At 35.7% G+C, this 21153-nt stretch overlaps 1 protein-coding gene across 1 annotated transcript in view; it reads left to right on the top strand.

The window, feature by feature from the left end:
* Positions 1 to 21153, top strand: part of LOC133530379 (orexin receptor type 2-like) — a 111564-nt gene that overhangs the window by 52204 nt on the left and 38207 nt on the right. Inside the window, exons 2-5 of the mRNA XM_061868293.1 lie at positions 2909 to 3558; positions 6669 to 6825; positions 14895 to 15033; positions 16377 to 16480. Of these exons, the coding sequence (XP_061724277.1) occupies positions 3046 to 3558; positions 6669 to 6825; positions 14895 to 15033; positions 16377 to 16480 (913 nt within the window). The 5' untranslated portion in view covers positions 2909 to 3045. The remainder of the gene's footprint in view (positions 1 to 2908; positions 3559 to 6668; positions 6826 to 14894; positions 15034 to 16376; positions 16481 to 21153) is intronic.

Raw genomic sequence — 21153 nt, 5'->3', positions numbered from 1 at the left:
TTCTGAATCAAGCCCTCTGATTGGTCGGTTACTTGATTCGGCTTTGTTCGGGTTAAATCGTGTTATCTCGTTATCGTTTACATAACTATAATTCTCACAAATATCTAATTATTGACTTAAATATTGCATAACACGCTAACTCGGTTACTAGGTCAGTGAAACAAAACAATAACACCTGTCCGACTTGCTTACTTCACGAATACAAAGCCTATTGTTCGCCCGCGCTCGGAACAATAGCCCGTTTCTCGACGGTTTACGGCATGCTATTATCTAATAGCTAGGATTACGATAATATGACCTATATTAGGGTGTTAAGCAATTCACGCTCTACGATTATACGTAACATTCAGTAGTCTAATTAAAGTAATTACTGCGATAATAACCTAAATATGTGCGTCTCATAGTACAACTGAGCGTAATCGAATTCTGTACGGGAAATTGACTGACCAATCACGATCGAGATTTTCTGTCTCGCTGTTTCTTACCTTTCCTTGTCTTTATTTACGTGTGATTGGCTATAATTATGAACCAATGAATAAGTTTTCTTTATTTTCTTATTCCTTCGTCCATCTCGCTCTTCGAATAAGGAATTGGGATTTAGGGTTTGCGTGACCTAAATATCGAATAATACCTGATATAACGAACGATTACATAATTCTTATGTCTAATAACAATCTAATTATATATTTGCCCTACCTAACGGATAAAATCTTTATTTCGAATACAGCCTTAATCGTATTTAAACTTAACTAATCTTAGCGTCATCTAAGGTTTTTCAGTCGCGTCGCTAACAGGTTCCGTACCCAAAAATTAAACGAGACCCTATTACTAAGACTCTGCTGTCCGTCCGTCTGTCCGTCTGTCACCAGGCCATGTGTACACAGTTGAAATTTTCACAGATGTATTTATGTTGCCGCTGTAATAACAAATACTAAAAAGTACGGAACCCTTGGTGGGCGAGTCCGACTCGCACTTCCGGTTTTTTGAAAATTCATTCCCGAAATAGTGAAAATAAATCGGCCAAGAGCATGTCGGGCCACGCTCAGTGTAGGGTTCCGTAGTTACTCTTCCGTCACAATAAGCTAAACTGGAGCTCATTTTATAATTATTTTATATTAAGGAGGAATTTGCTTTGCGATCCTAGCGAAATAACGGTACTTTTTCTATGGAATTCCATTCCGGGGGGAAACGTTTTCCACGAACTGAATCTTAACAAACTACTTTGATTTAGATGTGTTTCGCTTTTTTTTAATATAAAAAAAATTGTATTGCAAATTTTGAAAAAAAAAGGAAAACCTACAAGTAAACCTAGCTTTTCATAGTGTTAATTAATAACATACTTAAAAAAGCCGGCCAAGTGCGAGTTAGTTTTACTCGCGCACCGAGGGTTCCTTACAAACGTGGAATTATTATCTAGTGTAATTATAAAGGCGAAAGACTTTTGATCAGTACCCCTAGTGCAAATTTATTCGATAGCGAAACGTGACGTACGCGTTTGCGTTTAGTCTCATTTTGTATGGGATTTTCTGTTTCCAAAACGTCCTGCTTGGCGCGCTGATTCTAAATCCCATACAAAATGAGACTAAACGCAAACGCATACGTCACGTTTCGCTATCGAATAAATTTACACTAGGGGTACAGAAGTACTTACACTAAGTATAGTTGTCTAACTAATTTGCTCGATGTAATGCACGTATGTTGGTTTTTCACGTATCATGTGAACCGATTTCAAAAATTGTTCTTTTATTAGAGAAAAGGTGTCTTTAATGTAATCCGAAAAAACTTTTAAGTGTAATAAACATACGTAAAGTTCGTTAATTTGTAAATTTTAATCGGAAATGTTATTTGTTAATTAAAAAAAAGTTATCAAGATAGAGGTCTGTACCCCTAGTGTAAATTTGATCGACATCATAACGTGACGAACGCGTTTGCGTTAAGTCTTATTTTGTATAGGATTTTGAGTTTCCAAAACGTCCCGCTTGGCGCGCTCTTTCTAAATCCAATACAAAATGAGACTAAACGCAAACGCGTATGTCACGTTTCGAAATCGAATTTATTTACACTAGGGGTACTGATTACATTTTTCCTGTAAAATGTATAGTAATGTTAATATTATGTCACAAATTCATAATTTTTCTTCGGTAAACTTCGAAGATAAGGCCCCCCTTGTAATAATAAAGGGGGGAATGGTATTCTTTTCACATTTTCCTTCATAATTATTTTTTTTTTCCACTACGAATATTTTTTATTTTTTTTGCAATTACCAATTTGAGCTCTTTCAAACGATTTCTACTTGACTTAGTAACTACACTTTAAAATTTTGCCCACTCTTCATATCGGGCATTTTCCATAGTTATTAAAAAATTAATACTTTCAACGTGTCTGGGTTTTTCATAAGTATTCCAAATTTCAATTTGATAGCTTAAGTAGTTCATGTTATTTATCGATGTGACAGATAGACAGACCGAAGGACGGACAGAAACTCTCTTAGAAAAAACGTACCTACATACATTTAGGTACATTTGAAATACTTTATTGTGAAGTGTTTCATTTATTACATTAAATCCTTACATACAAACTAAAATCAAACACAAGAATATCATATTAACAAAAAAAAACATAATAATCATTGTTGTTAAGTTGGTAATGTTACATAATGTATTTATATATCATGAAAATATAAATACACATAATAAAATTGTATTTGACTTCGTTTTTTATTTAGACTTAAAACTGAATAAATGTTTGTATGGCTAGGAGATAATTAAAAGTTTGTACCGAACCCTCGTTGCGCGAGTTAAAAGAACACGCACTTGACCAGTTTTGAACATTATAATTCTGCTTGATGTTGTAGCACCAAAATTTTCTTCATGACAGAATTTGTGACATTCGGTTTTTATTGTTGCAGGTAGAACAGCGAAGACAGCTTATTTTCTACTTCATCTTAGCCATTTCCCTTGACTCCTTGAGGACTACGGTTCACTCGGCTACCTCAGAAGACAACAAATGCTAGAAAATTAAACAAAACAAAAACCGTTTTACAACATGTTTCCCCACCCTATAATCATCACTCTAATCATCGTTTCCATTATTCCAAGTTATGTTAACTCCAAAACCATTGAGACCACGACAATAAGTAATTCTCAAATAAATAAAAATGTAATAACAGACGAATCAAACGCAATCAATAAAACTGTTGACAATCAGATTGATGCACCTAACGTGACATGCAGGGGAGATCCAGCGTACTGCAACATAACCAAAGAGGAATACATAGACATGTTAAATAACTATATATTTCCAAAGCCGCACGAGTGGGGCCTAATAGCTACACATTCAGTGATTTTTGTGGTGGGCCTCGTAGGCAACGCCCTGGTGTGTATAGCGGTATTCAGGGATTCTTCTATGAGAGGCTCGGTGACGTACCTCTGCCTGGTGAACCTGGCGGTGGCAGACTTTCTGGTGATCTTGCTGTGCTTGCCGCCGACTGTGGTCTGGGACGTCACTGAGACGTGGTTCCTGGGGGAGATATTGTGCAAAACTCTTGTATATTTTCAGGTAAGACATGCTTTAATATATTGACGACCGGTCTCGCCTAGTAGTGACCCTGCCTATGAAGCCGATGGTCCTGGGTTCGAATCCCGGTAAGGGCATTTATTTGTGTGATGAGCACAGATATTTGTTCCTGAGTCATGGATGTTTTCTATGTATTTAAAGCATAGTTCACATAGAATTGGTACGCACTAGAAGATTGTTATTTTTTTAAGTAAATAAAATAAGAAAGTTATATGAATAGTGAATTTTAAATAGTAATGTATTTAACTCTCAAATATGTATAAATTAAAAAAAAACTCTGTTATGTAAATTATTACGAATTGTTTTCATAATGGACCCCCTTCATCTTCTGCACAACACTTTTTCGACATTTTTGGCTGAATTTTGTTTGAGTGACCTTGGGACTTTTTCCCCAAAATCTTGTTATTTGTTCCAGACCTACGATTAGTTTGTATTTTCTTTTCGGCTGATAGAGTCTCCTTGTAACGTTTTCTGACCCTACAAATACTAGCTTTTAGCATCTTAAGCGACTTAGCTGTCTTCGTCCGGGATCGATAAGAATTTTCGAAGTATTTGTGCACGATCAATCTCCTTTTCTCAATTTTCATGTTCGAAAAATTTAAAATGCATAAAGCTAGAAAAATAATATTTTTATCTTTAATACTTTGAAGGTTGGTAATTGAACAGTAACTCTCATTTATTTCCCGCCATGGAATTATTATTTTTTAAACATTGCTAATTATGTGCCAATTCTATATGAACTAAGCTTTAAGTATTTGTATATTATATATATCGTTGTCTGAGTACTCACAACACAAGCCTTCTTGGCTTACCGTGGAACTTAGAGCTGATTTAGACGGCACGTGAACTCGCATGCGATTTTAGTTCACTTAGTCAATTTGTGTAAGAATGTCTCTATAATATTTATTTTATACTTTTATATTTTATACTACTTTATTCTTTTTGTAATTGGTTCTTTTTTTGTAGGTAAGTATATTTTCACCACACCAACTAATAAAGGCTCTCTTGAGTATTTAAAAACGAATTAAAAAGGTTCATTTTATCCCCATGTGGGGCAAAGTAATCAAACACAAATTTTGAGTTGTTTCCTTATGTCAGCTGGTAGAATTGACTTTTAAATGATGATTTTGAATGACATATATTTTTTATTACGTTTATTTGGATTTGATTTGGTTTGATTTTTTTTTGGTATTTCATAGTTAATATTTTCCTCACGTTGGTGTGATGAAAATTTTGTGTTTCACTAGGAGGCAAAGTCTGTTCAACCTCCGTGCCTTGAAACCCTCGCAACGTTTAAGATTCCACTTTTCGAACCACTCGCTATGCTCGTGGTTCAATTTTGGAATCATTCGCTTGCTGCTGATACCTGAGTATCAATATTAACACGAGCGGTTAAACAACAACTCTGCCCCCTTGTAAAACAAATAACTATTTATAGTTTTTGATTTTATTTTATTTCTAGATTTATTGACAATAACAATATACATAATGGATATATACAGATGATTACTATAACTAGCTTATATCTAAAATAGGCCCTTGAGGCATTGTACCAAGGATGCTGGCGGCATTTCCTCGTTGTATCGCAATACTGATACGATTTCTAGATTTAATTTTGTAATTTAGTTCATATATAGGTTATTTAAGAGCTTTATCTTAATGTATTAAAACTCTAAACTGATAAGAATGAAATTTGTTCCCGAGATAGTTTGCAGCCCGAGAAACATAGGATAGTTTCTATCAACCACGATTATCCCACGCCGACAGTCGCGCAGGAAGCTAGTGTCCCATACTTTTGATCTTTCGTTATCTCAATATTTCCCTGTAAATTAACCTCAAGCGGATTCATCAAATGAAACAATATAAACGAATTATATCGCGTAAAATGGAGTTCGTATACATTTCAAGGTTAACTTTGATTAAATTAGTTTACCCGTGACCCTATGTGCTGGTAAATTGCTCAAAATTGTTTTATTTGATGAATAATTATATTATAGAAGTGGTTGTAATAAACATACGGGTCAAAAGATATTAGATTTGGGGGCATATATACACATATTGAGCTATAAATATGTACCTATTCAATTTCTATCTGTTTTCACCAAAGAACCTTAAAGAATATATAGTTATTTGGTTAAAAAGGGGGTAAAGTTGTTGTTTAACTCCTCGTTGAGAGAATTGATAGCCGAGTAATCGAAAGATTCCAAAAATTGAAACACAAGCGTAGCGTGTGGTCTGAAAAATGGAATTATGAGTGTTGCGAAGGGTTCAAGGCACGGGAGTTAAACAAACTTTGCTACAGAGTCCGAGTGAAAAATACTGACTAAAACATTACAAATCAAATACAAATTAACGCTATTAAATATTTATACTTTAAAAAGTCAAATCCACCAGCCAACAGGAGAAAACCACTTAAAATATTTATCAAATTACTTTTCCATTCTTGTGGATAAAAAGCCACTTTCTGCCTTTACGAGCTAGTGTGGTGAGAAAGTATATTTTTTATGTTTATGAAGTTTTTTTTTCTCAATGATGAATCCAGCACAATCAGCTGTTCCTGGTAGAAATTTGGTAATATACCAATTATCATTGTGGTAACGATTTGTTATCGATGAATTATTTTTCACCACACCGCGCAAAAACTTATGAGAAAGTTGCGTTGTATCCACATGTGTGGCAAAGTAATCAAATTTCGAGTTGTTTCCTGATGTTGACTGGTAGAATTGACTTTTAAATGATAAATATTTAATAACCTTCATTTGATATATTTTTTACATTATTTTCCTCGCGTTGGTGTGGTGAAAAATGAAAAAATGGCATAATTTGTTTAACCCTCGTGCTTTGAAACCCTCGCAACGCTCAAGATTCCATTTCTCGAAGCACTCGCTACGCTCGTGCGTCAATTTTGGAATCTTTCGCTTGCTCGGTTATCAATAGTAGCACGAGCGGTTAAACAAATAACTATTTACGGGTACAAAATGTCCGTCTGACACATAATAGGTCAATACTTCAATCGGTCAACCGTGCTAGATCGACACCTATTTAAGTTTGCACTGAGTCCAGATATTTGACCAAGCCGTATTTGCCAACAGTCGGTGTCGGTGACGGTGTCGGTCCTCACCCTGACGTTCATCGCGCTGGACCGCTACTACGCCATCGTGCACCCGTTCAGCCACCGCCGGCAGAACGAACCCATCGTGCACGTCAAAACCACTATCTGCATCATTTGGATCGTGTCGCTCTTGTTCAGTAAGTTACACCAGCCTAGACTCGCGTTTATACGATTGAAAATTCGCGTTTGCGTTGCGTACTAACGCGAATTTTCTGAAGATTTGCAGATATAGTTTCTTTCTCGTGACAAATGGTCAAAAATATGCCTAGAACAATAATCATCGACTTTAAACGCCGAAAAATGGTCTTTTACACTATATAGAAATAAAAAGAAAATATGGAGTGCTCACTCTATACATCAGTTTTGGTACCAAAACGCTTATTATTTTCGAAGTCGACATCTTGCATCGAGTAGCGGAATTATCAGTACCGCTACTGTACGCGACTGACGAAAATTGTAATTCTCAACAATTGGAGTTGAAAATAGATTTCCGGTTATAATATTAGCTGAAAATGATTGAGCATTCGTCGCAACATCTATTGTCAAGTAGCAGTACTGATAATTACTGATACTCGATGCATGTCGACCAGGAAAATAATAAGCGTTTCGGTATCATAATTAAAGACGGAGACGAAGAAAAAAATACTTTATTTAACAGAATAATTACAAAATATTTATTAGACAGCTGTTTTTACTCAGTGCAAGAGTTCTTAGATAGTTAATTATAGTAATAGTATTTAATATAAGTAGTAGGTTAGATATCGCAACCTAAACATATTTGTAACTGTTTAAAAGATGTATATGAATATAATATATGATGCATGATCGCTTGGTCATTTAAAAACAAATATTAGAGATAGCCTTAAGCCATAGTTATTAAGTTATATTGCAGTGTCCTACAGGGTTTCATAGCTGTACCAATATAATGTACCAACCTGTATAACCTATGAAAGCAATAAATACACTGATTACTGATTAACTGGGGGGACTGAGTACTCTATGCTTACTTCTTATTTTTCTATGATTACACGAAGTAAATTGCATTTGTGCGACAGCCCGTAGAATACTTCAGCTCGACTCACAAACAACCGTAAAATAAGTTAGAGGCCCTTCCATCGTTAAGGAATTTACCCTTTCCTTACTGAGAAACGTGTTTATGGTGCCTTGGGGATGCCGCCATTGCCGCAACGAGCGTAAAAGTTCTAACTGACCATTTAGTTTGCATTTAGGTACTTACGTAGGCGAAACGTTAGGTTCCTCGTAAACAAAATCGCCACTTCTTTTTTTATCACACTTGCTCGAAAAAGATCTTATTTCATGCAGGTGTACTGAAGGACAAAGGTCCATATTGTTCCCGCGGGCGTTATGGATTGTGAAAAAAAAAACATCCATAGCGAGTTATAGCTTTTTTAAAGTTATGTCACTTATTCATACAAACCAAGTGGCATAAATGAATTTTACTTTTCAAATACTGACGTTTATAATTTAATATTTATGTTCATGTTTAAAATTATTTAATTTGATTACGAGGGGGGTAAGTTAGATTTTGGATACGAGGATGGTAATTCCCGACAGCTGCAGGCTGGAGGGAATTAAAGACCCGAGTTTGCAATATTCTTACCCCCGGAGTTACACACAATGTTTTTCATCACACTTGCAAAGAAAGTACTAAATTATAAGCGAAATAATTCTTAAATACGGTGACTTACCAAACATTCGTCCGCCATTTTGTAATATCTTGACAGGTTAGGTATCGAAGGCACAGACGTGTTCGGCATACAGCCACATTGAAAATTGTGTCAAAATATTTTAAACGGCTGTTAAATTAATCAAATTAAATAATTTTAAACATAAACAATAATATTAAATGATAAACTTCAGTATTTTTAAAGTAAAACTCATTTATGGGAGGGAGTTATAACTTTTTTTTAAATTATGTTACTTATTCATACAAACCAAGTAGCATATTTGTAGGTGATTTGTAGTTATATTTGTTTGTATTTTTTTATAGTACGTCGGTGGCAAACCAGCATACGGCCCGGCTGATGGTAAGCAGTCTCCGTAGCCTATGTACGCCTGCAACTCCGGAGGAGTTACATGCGCGTTGCCGACTGTATTTGTTTGCGGCGCGTGCGTGCCAACTCTAACACTGTCCTGCGATGGCAGCATGGTTCCATTTTTATCACTTGTCATGCACTATGCCCGTCACTTTCGCGCTTACATGCTTGTTAGAACGTGACAGGTATGGTGACAAATGATAAAACGTCGACCATCTTAGCCCTCCTGTTGGGCGATGTGAGTGCGAAAGTGACGGGCATAGTGACAGGTGATAAAAATAGAACCATGCTGCCATCGCTGGAGATGATTGCAGACCGTCTCGACTGTCCCTATATCACCCACTGTTGCAAATAGGCTTGTGAAGACAGGTGTCGGCTAGTTAGGAAAACTATCATTATTATTATTTGTAATTTTAACTGTATATTTTATTGAAATTATCCGTTATTGTCTATTTCTATTATAATAGGTAAAGTTTTAATACGAAGGCAGTACTAAAAGTCTTCACACAGTGAAATATAAGCTTTGTTGTTTGAAAATATAACTGTTTGTTTTAATGAGGTACAATATATTTGGTTTTGATGTGTACTCGTATATTAGGAATGCTGGCAGTTTGAAAATGGTACGTCAATCATTATTAGGGTTCGTAGTAACCTAGTAACTCTTATAGTTTCGCGCTGTCTGTCTGTCTGTCCTGTGAGCCGTTTTTGAGTTATTGTATAAAAATCTCCACTCCTTAGTAAAAATGCGTACAAAACGCTGCGAACGTACTTTCCTTATGCTTGTAGTGTACATGATACTTACTAATGAATGGCTCCCGTGCCCCCGTTTAGCATGTTCTGACAGAATGGTAACTAGGAAACCCTACACTGAGCATTTTTATATATTAAGAGAAAGTTTTCAATTTAGAATTTTATTCGACTTTCTATGTGCTCAGTCGACAACAAAGTCATAGGTACCAGGCGTCGAGTCTGATCTTACTTCTTGTGCTACTGTTTGCAGTAGGGTTTATAAAGCTTTCGCACAAAATATACTAGTGGTTCTTTGAGCTGTAGACCTCGCGATAAGGTTAGAAAATTTAAAACTTCATCACAGTGAACTCACAATGAGCTTAAGCGCCATAGACCCTATTGGTGTTTACGTCCTTTATGCCGATTTCCACGTTTTGAAAAAATCCAAAAACTGAATCTGCAAAATAAAAAAATCATCATGGAATCTGGTAACAAAAATTGGGACATCCAGACATACGAAAAAAAAATTGCTCGAGTCAAAACGGAGATCTTCGTTAAGGCTTCGGTCAACAAGTAAAGCATCATGCATGATTCATGCCAATTCCAACCGTTTTTCTGGTAGGTTTGAATTCAGTACGTGTCAGAAAAGCTTAAAGTTTTAAAATCAATTTTATGAACTCGCGATTTCTAATTTATCAAATTAACAAAGAAGCGCCTATAACTGCTGCGTCTGAATAAATAGGGTAATCGCTTTTGTAATTAGTCACGACTAAACAAATGATTAATTGGGTTAATTAGGCCACCTCGAAGTTTGTAAACGAATTACCCTTTGAATAAGCCTGGGGAATAAGGACATGTGGAGCGTATTGGCACGTGAATGTTTAAAATGTTTGTCCTCGTTTCTAAAAAGTCGTACATATACAAAACTAGTTAAAACCTCAATGTAAAATAACAACAGCTCTATTAAACTTTGCAATTACGAATAAGGACACACATTCAACGATACCTATGCGTAGGTAGGTTCCAACACTGCAGCTATATGGCCCACAAGTTCAATAGTATAAAGTTCTTTTAGATTTTGTCGTAGTTTATTATTCCATTTATAAGAATCTTCAGAGATAAAACTACGACATCAAATAATTGAAATAACATTCGCACCTAAACATTATCAACAATATTTAAGTTTATTTTGGACTAAAGTTGGTTTTACGGTAGCTAAAGGTGGAGTCACACTATTCTAATCATTAAGTTACGAGTATTATTACTATAGAGAAGCCATACCAAACAATGAAAATATCGCAATCGAAACCTGAACGCGACTAAAACATCGTAAGGGCATTATAATTCACAGCTCTTACGCGTTTAGGTCGCGATTCACGCTCCGCTTCTACGGTTTGTTGTCAAAGCAACAAGTCATGGCGCAAAATATTGGTTCTCTGCGTCGGTTGTATACGTAGTAATAATGATTCAATGGTTCTTATTATATTTCGAGGCTTTCGTAGTCTACAAAGAACGTCTGTGTCGGTTACTTATCCGGTCGCAGCTCTGCCCTGTGGCCATTAGGGCTAGAATAATGTTATTTAGCATTAATTTAAATAATAATCACACCCAAAAAGGTGGTAAAATATAATCTAGTTAAAAAGTGTGGGCTGTAATCCGAAATAATGAATGAAAGGGGATTTTTCTGCGAAATTAATGTTAATAACATTTTCTTCTGAAGTAGGTACATTTTTGAATTTGAAGATATAAAATTATAGACAATTAAGTGTGACGCTGTATCCTGCAAATAGTTTGCAACGCTGTACACGATGGCCCAGCGCTGGACGAGCGAGACATGGCCATGCGATGCTTGAGAGCACGCACTAATGGAATGGGACATGGGTCAAATCCGTACGCACTATCGCCGACCTACTACCTTTGCGGATGAAAACTGGCATCGTAGCCATCCCATCCCCATCCCGTCGTGCCATAAGCCATCCGACACCACTGCCCTCCCTACTTGCTGTCCCATCGTCTAGAGGAGCCATTATACTAACAAAAGATCTTTCTACCTGTGGAAACTTGTAATTGGCTTACTGTTTTTATTTCGAAACCTATTTTGTTACATTAGCTGTAAGTTTTCGCAAGAAAAAAAAAAGTATAATTCGCGGATAAAACAATAATCTCAGACATACAACGCACCATTATTTACGCATTTCTTGTAATTGTTTGCATATTGTGAAACGCCACATTGCAAATTTACGGCATGAAAATCGACGATTCCGTCAGATAATTTGTATGTCCCCATATTTCATATCCAGAATTATTTTAACGACCTGTCTGGTCTAGTGGGTAGTGACCCTGCCTATGAAGCCGATGGTCCCGGGTTCAAATCCTGGTAAGGGCATTTATTCGTGTGATGAGCATGGATATTTGTTCCTGAGTCATGGGTGTTTTCTATGTATTTAAGTATTTATAAATATTTATATATTATATATATCGTTGTCTAAGTACCCTCAACAGAAGCCTTATTGAGCTTACTGTGGGACTTAGTCAATTTGTGTAATAATGTCCTATAATATTTATTTGTTTATGGATTTCCGTAGTTAAGAAAGACCTAGAGAATAAGAATATAGACCCAACGACGACCCGGAACAGATATAACTGGAGAAAATTGATTAGGAGACCCGACCCTAAATAAAAATGGGATAAGGCCAGAAGAAGAAGAAGAAGAATATTTATTTATTTATTTAAGCTCAATGTGGAAAAGACAATTTATAAGAGAAGACCGCCTACAAGCTCTTTCGTAGCTTTTAACTCATACACGACGACGCGCAGATATGTCAAATCTAACCATTAATGCACGCGCCATCGTGATTGACATGATCTATATTCCATTTACAGAAGGTCGGGAGAGCAGAAGGATTGTATAAGGTCGTTCTTTCTGACTCTGTTTCAGCGTTGTGCGTATACTTGCAAACACGATACTTCTTGCCCTGTGCATTGAACTTTATTATTACTTCGTATAGAACCGTCGTGCTCCTTGCGTTGATGTTGGCCGACAGCAACTCTCGTTTTGACAGATCTTTGTCACTCGCCGAGGATCTTGTGATAGACATTAAGTTATCACTTCTACGGCGTCAAACGTCCTGAGCGCCGACGCCATTCATGGCGCTTACGGCGTTACGAAACAGGGACGTTGAATCTCACGATCAAAATTTGTAAGCGCTGTAGAAATTTTTACACTTACGACGTTTTGGTTGAGTGGTTTACCTCGCCCCCCCCCCCCCCCCCCCACCGCCTACAGATTGCGATTCCTTCATTGTTTGAATTGACGTCTCTGTGTCTCTATATGAAATAATACGAGTAATAACTTAGTGGCCTTATGACCTTCACAGTCGGTTTTCGCCATATACCTTATTACAACAAATTCAAATCTATTATTATTTGTATACTTCGTTTTTGTATTTGTAGTCCATTCCGTTAAAAAATACATCAATTCAGTTCGATACACAATAAAAGAAGAAGAAATAAAACGATTTTAATATCCAACGCAAGCAGGAGAGATTATTGTGACTCAAATTAGAAATACTACTCACTTTACATGCCTACGCACAATGTTTTCCTAAAAAAGTCTCTTTGTACTTTTTATACGTCGATCTAAATTATAAAATTCCAATGAAAATGAAAGTAAAGAAAAAATATATCTAAGAACAGACAAGGACGCCTCCATGTTTAAGTAAATTATATACCTGTAATTACAATAAATCCCCAAGGGTGTTACACGAGTAGGTATGTCTTATTTTTAAAAATAAATTAACACAGATTCTGTATACTAAGGAAATGCTTTTATAAAATAAGCCTGCTAATACTCTAATGCCTTCACTTGTTTTAATATTAACTAGCGACCCGCCCCGGCTTTGCATGGGGAGTAAAGCGTAATAAAACAATACACCTCATACTTATTACAAAATAACACTAAATAAAAACAATAAAATACATATGCCTCTGTATCTTCGAAAATGTATTGTCCATGATTTTATTATTATTAGGGAGCCCCGCGTTTCACGCGGTGTAGGCCAGTGGGTATGTTGGGGCGTGAGCCAGGTAACCGTTTTCGAGTTAGCTTGTATAGTGTACAGATCAATTTTATTATAATAGCAGCCACATCGCCCACAAAACGACGAAGATTGATTCAAGATTGAGTGGGGAGCGACTCGCAACAGCCGTCGCAGCCGAAAGGCCGACACGGCCACTCATACCTCCCGGAAGGTATCTCTCCATTTATAGATGAAAACGGAATAAAAATCAGTTCAGTAGTTTTTGAGTTTATCGTGAACATGCAGACAAACGCGGCGGGAAATTTTGTTTTATACGGTGTAGGATTATTTCTAAGTACTTTTATTATTCGAAAACATGGGGGCGTAAAATATCTTAAATTGTTTTCAAATACAATAATGTTAACTCTTTACTTCACCGTCGAAAAATAATCCTTATTCAATTAATTCCTCGCTTCAATTCTAATAAGATTCTTCATACACAACAATTTGGCTTTGCCAAAAATAGATCCACTGATGATGCGGGTATAAGTTTAATTAAATTCATCTTGCAAGCTTGGGATGGGTCTTAGGACGCGATTTGCGTCGTCTGCAACCTTTTCAAAGCCTTTGATTGTGTAGACCATAAAACGTTAATTACCAAGCATTATTTCTATGGCACTCAAGTACAAGCATTCAATCCTTTACACTCATATCTATTAAAGAGGAGCCAAAAGGATGCTTTAAATAGCGCCTTTTCATCAGATGAAGTAGTAGAGCTGGGTGTGCCGCAGGGATCGATTTTAGGCCCTTCTCTGGGTCTGGTTTACGTAGGTCATTTACGTCCTATATTGTGAGCCAAAATACCAGCATTGTCATGTCCGCCGATGGCACTTCGTTACTTTTCAAGGTGAACAGAAAAGACTGAACTTGCTGAGCCAAACGACCCTCTATCTTAAGTGTGTTATTGGTTTGCTGCAAATAATTTTAAGAAGAATTTACAAAAAAAAAACAATTGTTTTAAATTCTCTTTGTTTAATATGGGAAATGTACATAAGTGACATGAATTATTGAGAGATAAAGAAATTGAATTGAAAAAATGTTTATTACCTCCAAGCAGGAACGGGTAGTGCATATTATGTTTACATGGAATTTGAAATATATATATATATATCAATATTTACATAAATGAAAGAGTAAATGAGAGAGAGAGAGAGAGAGAGAGAGAGAGAGAGAGAGAAATATATGAATTGATGTGTCGGAAGAAACCTTTTGTTAGGGATTAGTTACTCACTGTTTTAAGGTGAAATATGAATTATTGACAAGTTTATTTACTGAACCACGAAACCACGTTTTCCCCGAATATAGTGGCTTTTGTTAACACGTGTTTATTTTATTTCCTAGACTGCCCGGACCTCATTACACTGACGACCGTGCAGCAGCCTCTACGTTTCGACTTGCCGCACATGGTGCAGTGTCAACCCACCTGGTCCGCCCACGCGGATCTTGTTTGGCACGTCATCAAAATCGTCTTCATGTACGCGTAAGTGTCAATGCCTTAATTTTGAGGGTAAATTTAAAAATTCAGGGCTATTTCTAGTGGAATTCGCAAGCTAAGCACAAAACATAGTCAAGTTCTATTTCCTTTCTCAGTACCGTTTATCTAGTACGGTCGTATTAGTTATATATTTTTTTTAAATAATTCTCAAAATAAAGCATATCAATACACAAAATAATAATGAAATTATTACTTAAGACTAGCTGTATCATTACGTTATTTATGTAAAATCGATTGCACAGTAAAAAAAATTACGTAAGGCGAACCTACTACTACTACCTAATGCCAGAAGGCATTCTCTCCCAGTTAGGTGTTAGAAATATTTACAGAGTAAGAAAAAATTAATATTGAAATGTATAATATAAAATATATATACTTTGTCTTTTACCCAATTTATACTTCAAATATTAGGAATTTCGAATACTTCTGTATGTAACTCTTCAAATATCTGTTACATCATGATTCTTAGATACGAAACGCGTTATAGAATGATGTATTTTTATGAAAACAAGCATGGTCGGTCTCGGTTTGCACTTATTTTATACAGTAAATATTTACGTGCAAAAAATGTTTGATGGGCCAATGAAAATAGCTGGTTGGACAGTAATTTCTAAGATTTAATATACCTAATGATGCTTGGATTATAACATTAACACATGTTTCGTACGCAGACATAGACGAGATATACGGCCAATTATATACGTTTCCCTTCTTTCTTTTTAAGTTGGTTACCACTCTTTGACACAAGGTAACAAATTGAAAAACCGTACATATATCATTTCACCTGTCTTCTGCGAAAACTTTATTTATATCATTTCACCTGTCTTCTGCGAAAACTTTATTAATTTCAAATAATAATATGTATCAACAAAAAAATTTTAACTTTGTATCAAGATTTTCATACAATATTTACACTTCCTATACAAAGGTTTTAATGTTTTCTTGGATATTATTGCCCCCTTGTTTCAGTTTTAGTTCTAGTATTAGTTTTACCAGGCTTCACTGAAAATCAGCGTCACGTAGTGTGTCCTAGGAATCACTTCGTGATATCAAGGTGAGTGAAGACATATTCGCGCAATTTTCTGTTCGTTTAAATAAAATTGTGTATTATGTTCTTTTTATGCTAATAAATTATTCTAATCTAAATAGCTGAACCGTACTAGATAGCTAAGAAATTAATAAGTAATATGAACTATCCAAAAAGATTACACAGGTCACCGGTGAACGCACAGCTGGCAGTTTCCTCGTTCAAAGAATTGGTCTTTTTAAGGTTCCGTAGCCAAGTGGCAAAAAACGGAACATGTAGGCTAATTTAATCGTTGTTGCAGGGTCCCGCTGGTGCTGCTAGGAGGCGCATATTCTTTGATCATCTTGGAGCTGTGGAGGTCGGAACAATTCCCCGGGCAGGCGCACTGCAAACACATTAATGAAAGTAGGTTTTATTTACTTCCTATTCAGAGTATGATACACCCGCCATCAGATATATCAGAGCGGCCGAGTTGCTAAAAAATATCTGAACACGTACTCTAACGTCTTGACATTAGAGGCGTGTTCAGATATTTGAGAGCACCTTGGCCGCCCCGATATATCTCATGAAGACTGTATTTTAACATTGTTTGTTGTAACACTCATAAAGCAACACTTTAAACTTTTGACTTTGATTAAATTTAATAGACGTTTATTATTCTCAAATATTTATTGTTGTTATAACAAAGTTTGAATATCTGAAAACAAGGTAAACACGTTCTTACTATTAAGACTAGACAATATTTATTTAATTATTAATTAATTATTCCATCAAACTACAATGTAGGCTAGCCTACTTACCAGAATAAATAAAGAAAACCAAAACATGTACATTCATGAGTACATGAAAATATATATACTCGTATTTTACAAGCTTTTATTTACTTTCACCTGACCGTTGTCTGTTTGTAATCAAATCTTGCAAGTTAAATTTGACCCACTTCCCGGTTTCCGATGAAGCTCAAAATTTGCATACATATGTAAGTCGGGTGACAATGCAATATTATGGTACCATCGAGATGATCTGATGATGGAGACAGGAGGTGGCCATAGGAACTCTGTGATAAAACAACGTAACCTAATTGTGTTTGGGGTTTTTAGAATTGTCTCGATGAGTATTAGTTACTTGTGGAAAGAAAAGTACAGTCAGCGATAAAAGCTTGTACCAAAAGTGAAATTTTTGCCAAAAACTTATTATAAGCTTTTATTTAATTTGCAATGTAACTGTTTGTACGGGTCAAATCTTGCAAGTTAAATTAGACCCACTTCCCGACTTCCAATGAAGCTGAAAATTTGCATACATATGCAAGTCGGGTGACAATGCAATATTATGATAACATCGAGCTGATCTGATGATTGAGACAGAAGGTGGATAGAGGAAGTCTGTGATAAAACAACGCAACCAATTTTTTATACACCATGTCGGTGGCTTATAAGCATACGGTCCGCCGTGTCTATCTGTCTGCCTGTGGCATCCTAGCTTTCTAACGGATGGCCCGATTTCGATGCGGTTTACGGCTTTTGCGGTTCGTAGCTATATTTCATTGAAATCGATTTAGCAGTTTGAAGAGTAGTAGCTCATTTCCATAATTATGTATTTTAGCCTCATTCATATTTTCTCAACCCATCAGTATATTATCAGATTGACTTTTACCAGAATTAAATTAAAACCGAAAGATCAATAAATACCCCGGCTAGAGTTTCCTACTCGTATAATTAACATTCCTGTGAGCAATATTTACGCAGAAGTATTTTGCGTTGAACCCTCAGACCCATAAACAACAGATATTGCTGTGGATTTGTTTGTTCTTGGAGATTGATTGATTGGACTGCTTGGGCTGGGGCGTATTCACATTGTAGCTAAATGGTTGATAATATTGTTTGGAGAATTTATTTTAAGGAACGGTTTTAGAGCTCAATAATCTATAACAGTAGCTGAGGGCTGCTCGCCTGGCGGTAAAGTGTGTGTTCTTTAAACCAATTGGTCGTAGGATGAAACCGGCCCGCAATTTTTGAAAATTGTAGTTGCTATTAAATGATCTCAGTATTTTTTTCTGCACGTCTATTGCCAAGCCATCTTAATATTAGTTTCGAATTCTATGAAACTTAAAATAGACGTCAATAAGTGACGTAAATAAATGAAACAGTTGTCACCAATTAAGAACATTGAGAACCTCCCTAATCTGAACGGGAACTTTCTAAGACGGACTGACTTTTAGAAAACTGGAAATATGTTCTTCAACTTGCACAACTGTTTTTGTATATATGTTGCGGTTTTCATCGATTTTTGACGTTATTGAGTCGTTACATTTGCACTACAGATATAATTATATTAAGACACAATGCGCGGCTATCGGTTCTTCAATCTTTTATCTCCATTCTGTTCTGCCGGATTTTGGAAGAAATAAAAACGTATATTTTTATGTCTAAAAAAACACTTTTTTCGTTACTCGATTATTGTGAAGGATTTTACATATACGAAGTCGACATATTTGGGTTCATATTTGAAAACTTTTTAAAAACTGGTCAGTATATTTAATTTTAAACTTATTAACACAAAATAACCAGGTTTTTGGCCTAAAATTGATGCCAAATATCTCGAAGACAATGAACTTTAAAGTAAATATGGGATAGTATATTACTTAAAACAGTTGCTGTTAATATGATAAGCTACAAAAAATATTAGAAAAGTTAGGGATTCAGATCGAAGGTCATTGGCACCACGGAGCCCCTTAAGTAGTTGCTCATGGGTGAATGAAAACATTGTGAGGAAAATGGACATAATCTCAATAAACAACCCCTCGAGCGGCAAAGCCATAACTTACACCATTCAGTTTCTTGAACCGTATATACGAGTACGTGGAGTTACTCTTCAGTAAATAAAAACATCATGAGGAAAATGAACATGATCAATAAAACTTATTTCCGCTCTGGGATGGAAGGTCAGATAGCAGTTTCGCTAAAATGATGAGGAATCCATATTATTTATTAAAAAAAAGAAATAGTAGATTATCAACTAAGGCATGAAAGGCACTGATGAGATATTTTGCCGCAGGAATGAAGTAAGTATAATTAAGGTACGAGGTATTCATTATGAGTATGTAGACTGCTAAAATCATAACACATACCGTAGTCGGGTAAAATGCGTAGGCTCGGAATACCTTAAGAGGACAAACGTGTGAAACTGCCTAAGGTATCCAATATGTATGCTAAGCAGACCCTTTCCCTTGGACACCTGGCTATTTTGATAAGATCAAGCAAAGGACGACAGATTGTAGGTAGAGGGTGAAATGTTTATCTTCAGGTCATGGATCTAATGCAATAAATGTAACATATTCTCTAAAATTACGTTAGAATATCCACAACTTGACGGTACTAGTTAGAGTAGTGGGAGGTGTCTTCCGGTGACTAAGAACGTGACGACACTTTTGAAATTATAAAAATTATAATAATTATAGTTCACGTGATGAAACCCGGTTTATTTATAACGTGTATAATAATTACAAAATTTTAAATTAAAACCTTATAAAAAACAGTCATTGATAATTGACAACATTTCATAGACCCTTTAATTTTATTGGTTCTCCACGAACGACGAATACGCTGAGTCAAGTCTTGTCTCAATCGAAAAACAAAAAACATTACTTGGCGTAATAAATCTGACATTGTCCTTGTCAATATTTGAACTGGTTCATGATTGTTTTAAATTTTTTTTGATAAAATATTAGATTTCTACGACGATTTGGATATAATAACGAATACTGATATATGAATACGACACCAGGCTTTCAGACAGATACAACGGACCGACGGATAAACACTTAACGAATGTAATTTAGTAAAATGTTTGTCCGATGTCTCCGACGAATCATTCTAGCAGGGAATATCATAAGGGACAAAACAATATTTGGTATGCTTTGGAGGAGTATACCTCATCGATCCAAACGGCTTTGTCCATTTTAAAAACGATTAGTAGACAGGAAGTTAACTATGTTAATAAATTTCAATAAATACGTCGTTAATTGATAATGTCGAACCCAATATGACATGATAGCCAAGATTTTCTCATGATAAATGACAATAGCGTGACTGACTCTGTCTTATCGTGTCGTAGAATTGGTAAAATCATATTTTTTTTATTCATCTATAGTTTTTGTACTAAGCGACATTCAATTTATATTAATATTCAGAAATTCATACTACTCGTAAAATTTTAAGTTTAAAATAAATAGCTGTTGTCAATTAATAGAGACAATACCAACGAATCTTAACAAAATAAAAGTTGCGTACTTTGTTATTTCACAGAGATCCATTTAGCCCGTCAGAATAATAATGCAAGTTCTAAACCCAACGAAATACAACAAAATTATTCAACTTATATCTATACAGGATAAACTGAATAGGTATGAAAAACGTTTGGAAAACTTTAACCCTTCTGCGGCCTTTTTCATAAAAACCCTTCAGTTTCAAAGTCAATTAGAAAAGGCTATGTCACCCGCATCATTAAAATAAATGGTATGACCCGCCACTCACCAAAAGTTTTGACACTGCGGTCAGGCACCCAACTCAAATATATCTGGATCTTTCTTCAAATGGTAAATTTTCTGCGTCCATAAGAAGAAAGTACCCGAGGCATCAAGATATCTGACTGCGTTACATTTTTTTCATTACTTGGCCACGTTTTCTAACTGGGGCAGGATTCCTTTTTAGGGTTCCGTAGCCAAATGGCAAAAAACGGAACTCTTATAGATTCGTCATGTCCTTCTGTCTGTCCGATTCTGTCACAGCCACTTTTTTCCGAAACTATAAAAGCTATACTGTTCAAACTTGGTAAGTAGATGTATTCTATGAACCGCATTATGATGTTTACACAAAAATAGAAAAAAAAACAATAAATTTTGGGGGTTCCCCATACGTAGAACTGAAACTCAAAAAATCTTTTTTCATCAAACCCATACGTGTGGGGTATCTATGGATAGGTCTTTAAAAATGATATTGAGGTTTCTAATATAATTTTTTTCTAAACTGAATAGTTTGCGCGAGAGACACTTCCAAAGTGGTAAAAAGTGTCCCCCCCCC

Source organism: Cydia pomonella, chromosome 22 (genome assembly GCF_033807575.1).
Source record: "Cydia pomonella isolate Wapato2018A chromosome 22, ilCydPomo1, whole genome shotgun sequence".
Taxonomy (NCBI): domain Eukaryota; kingdom Metazoa; phylum Arthropoda; class Insecta; order Lepidoptera; family Tortricidae; genus Cydia; species Cydia pomonella.
The sequence above is the reverse complement of the archived record's forward strand: the minus strand, read 5'-3'. Positions and strand labels throughout refer to the sequence as shown.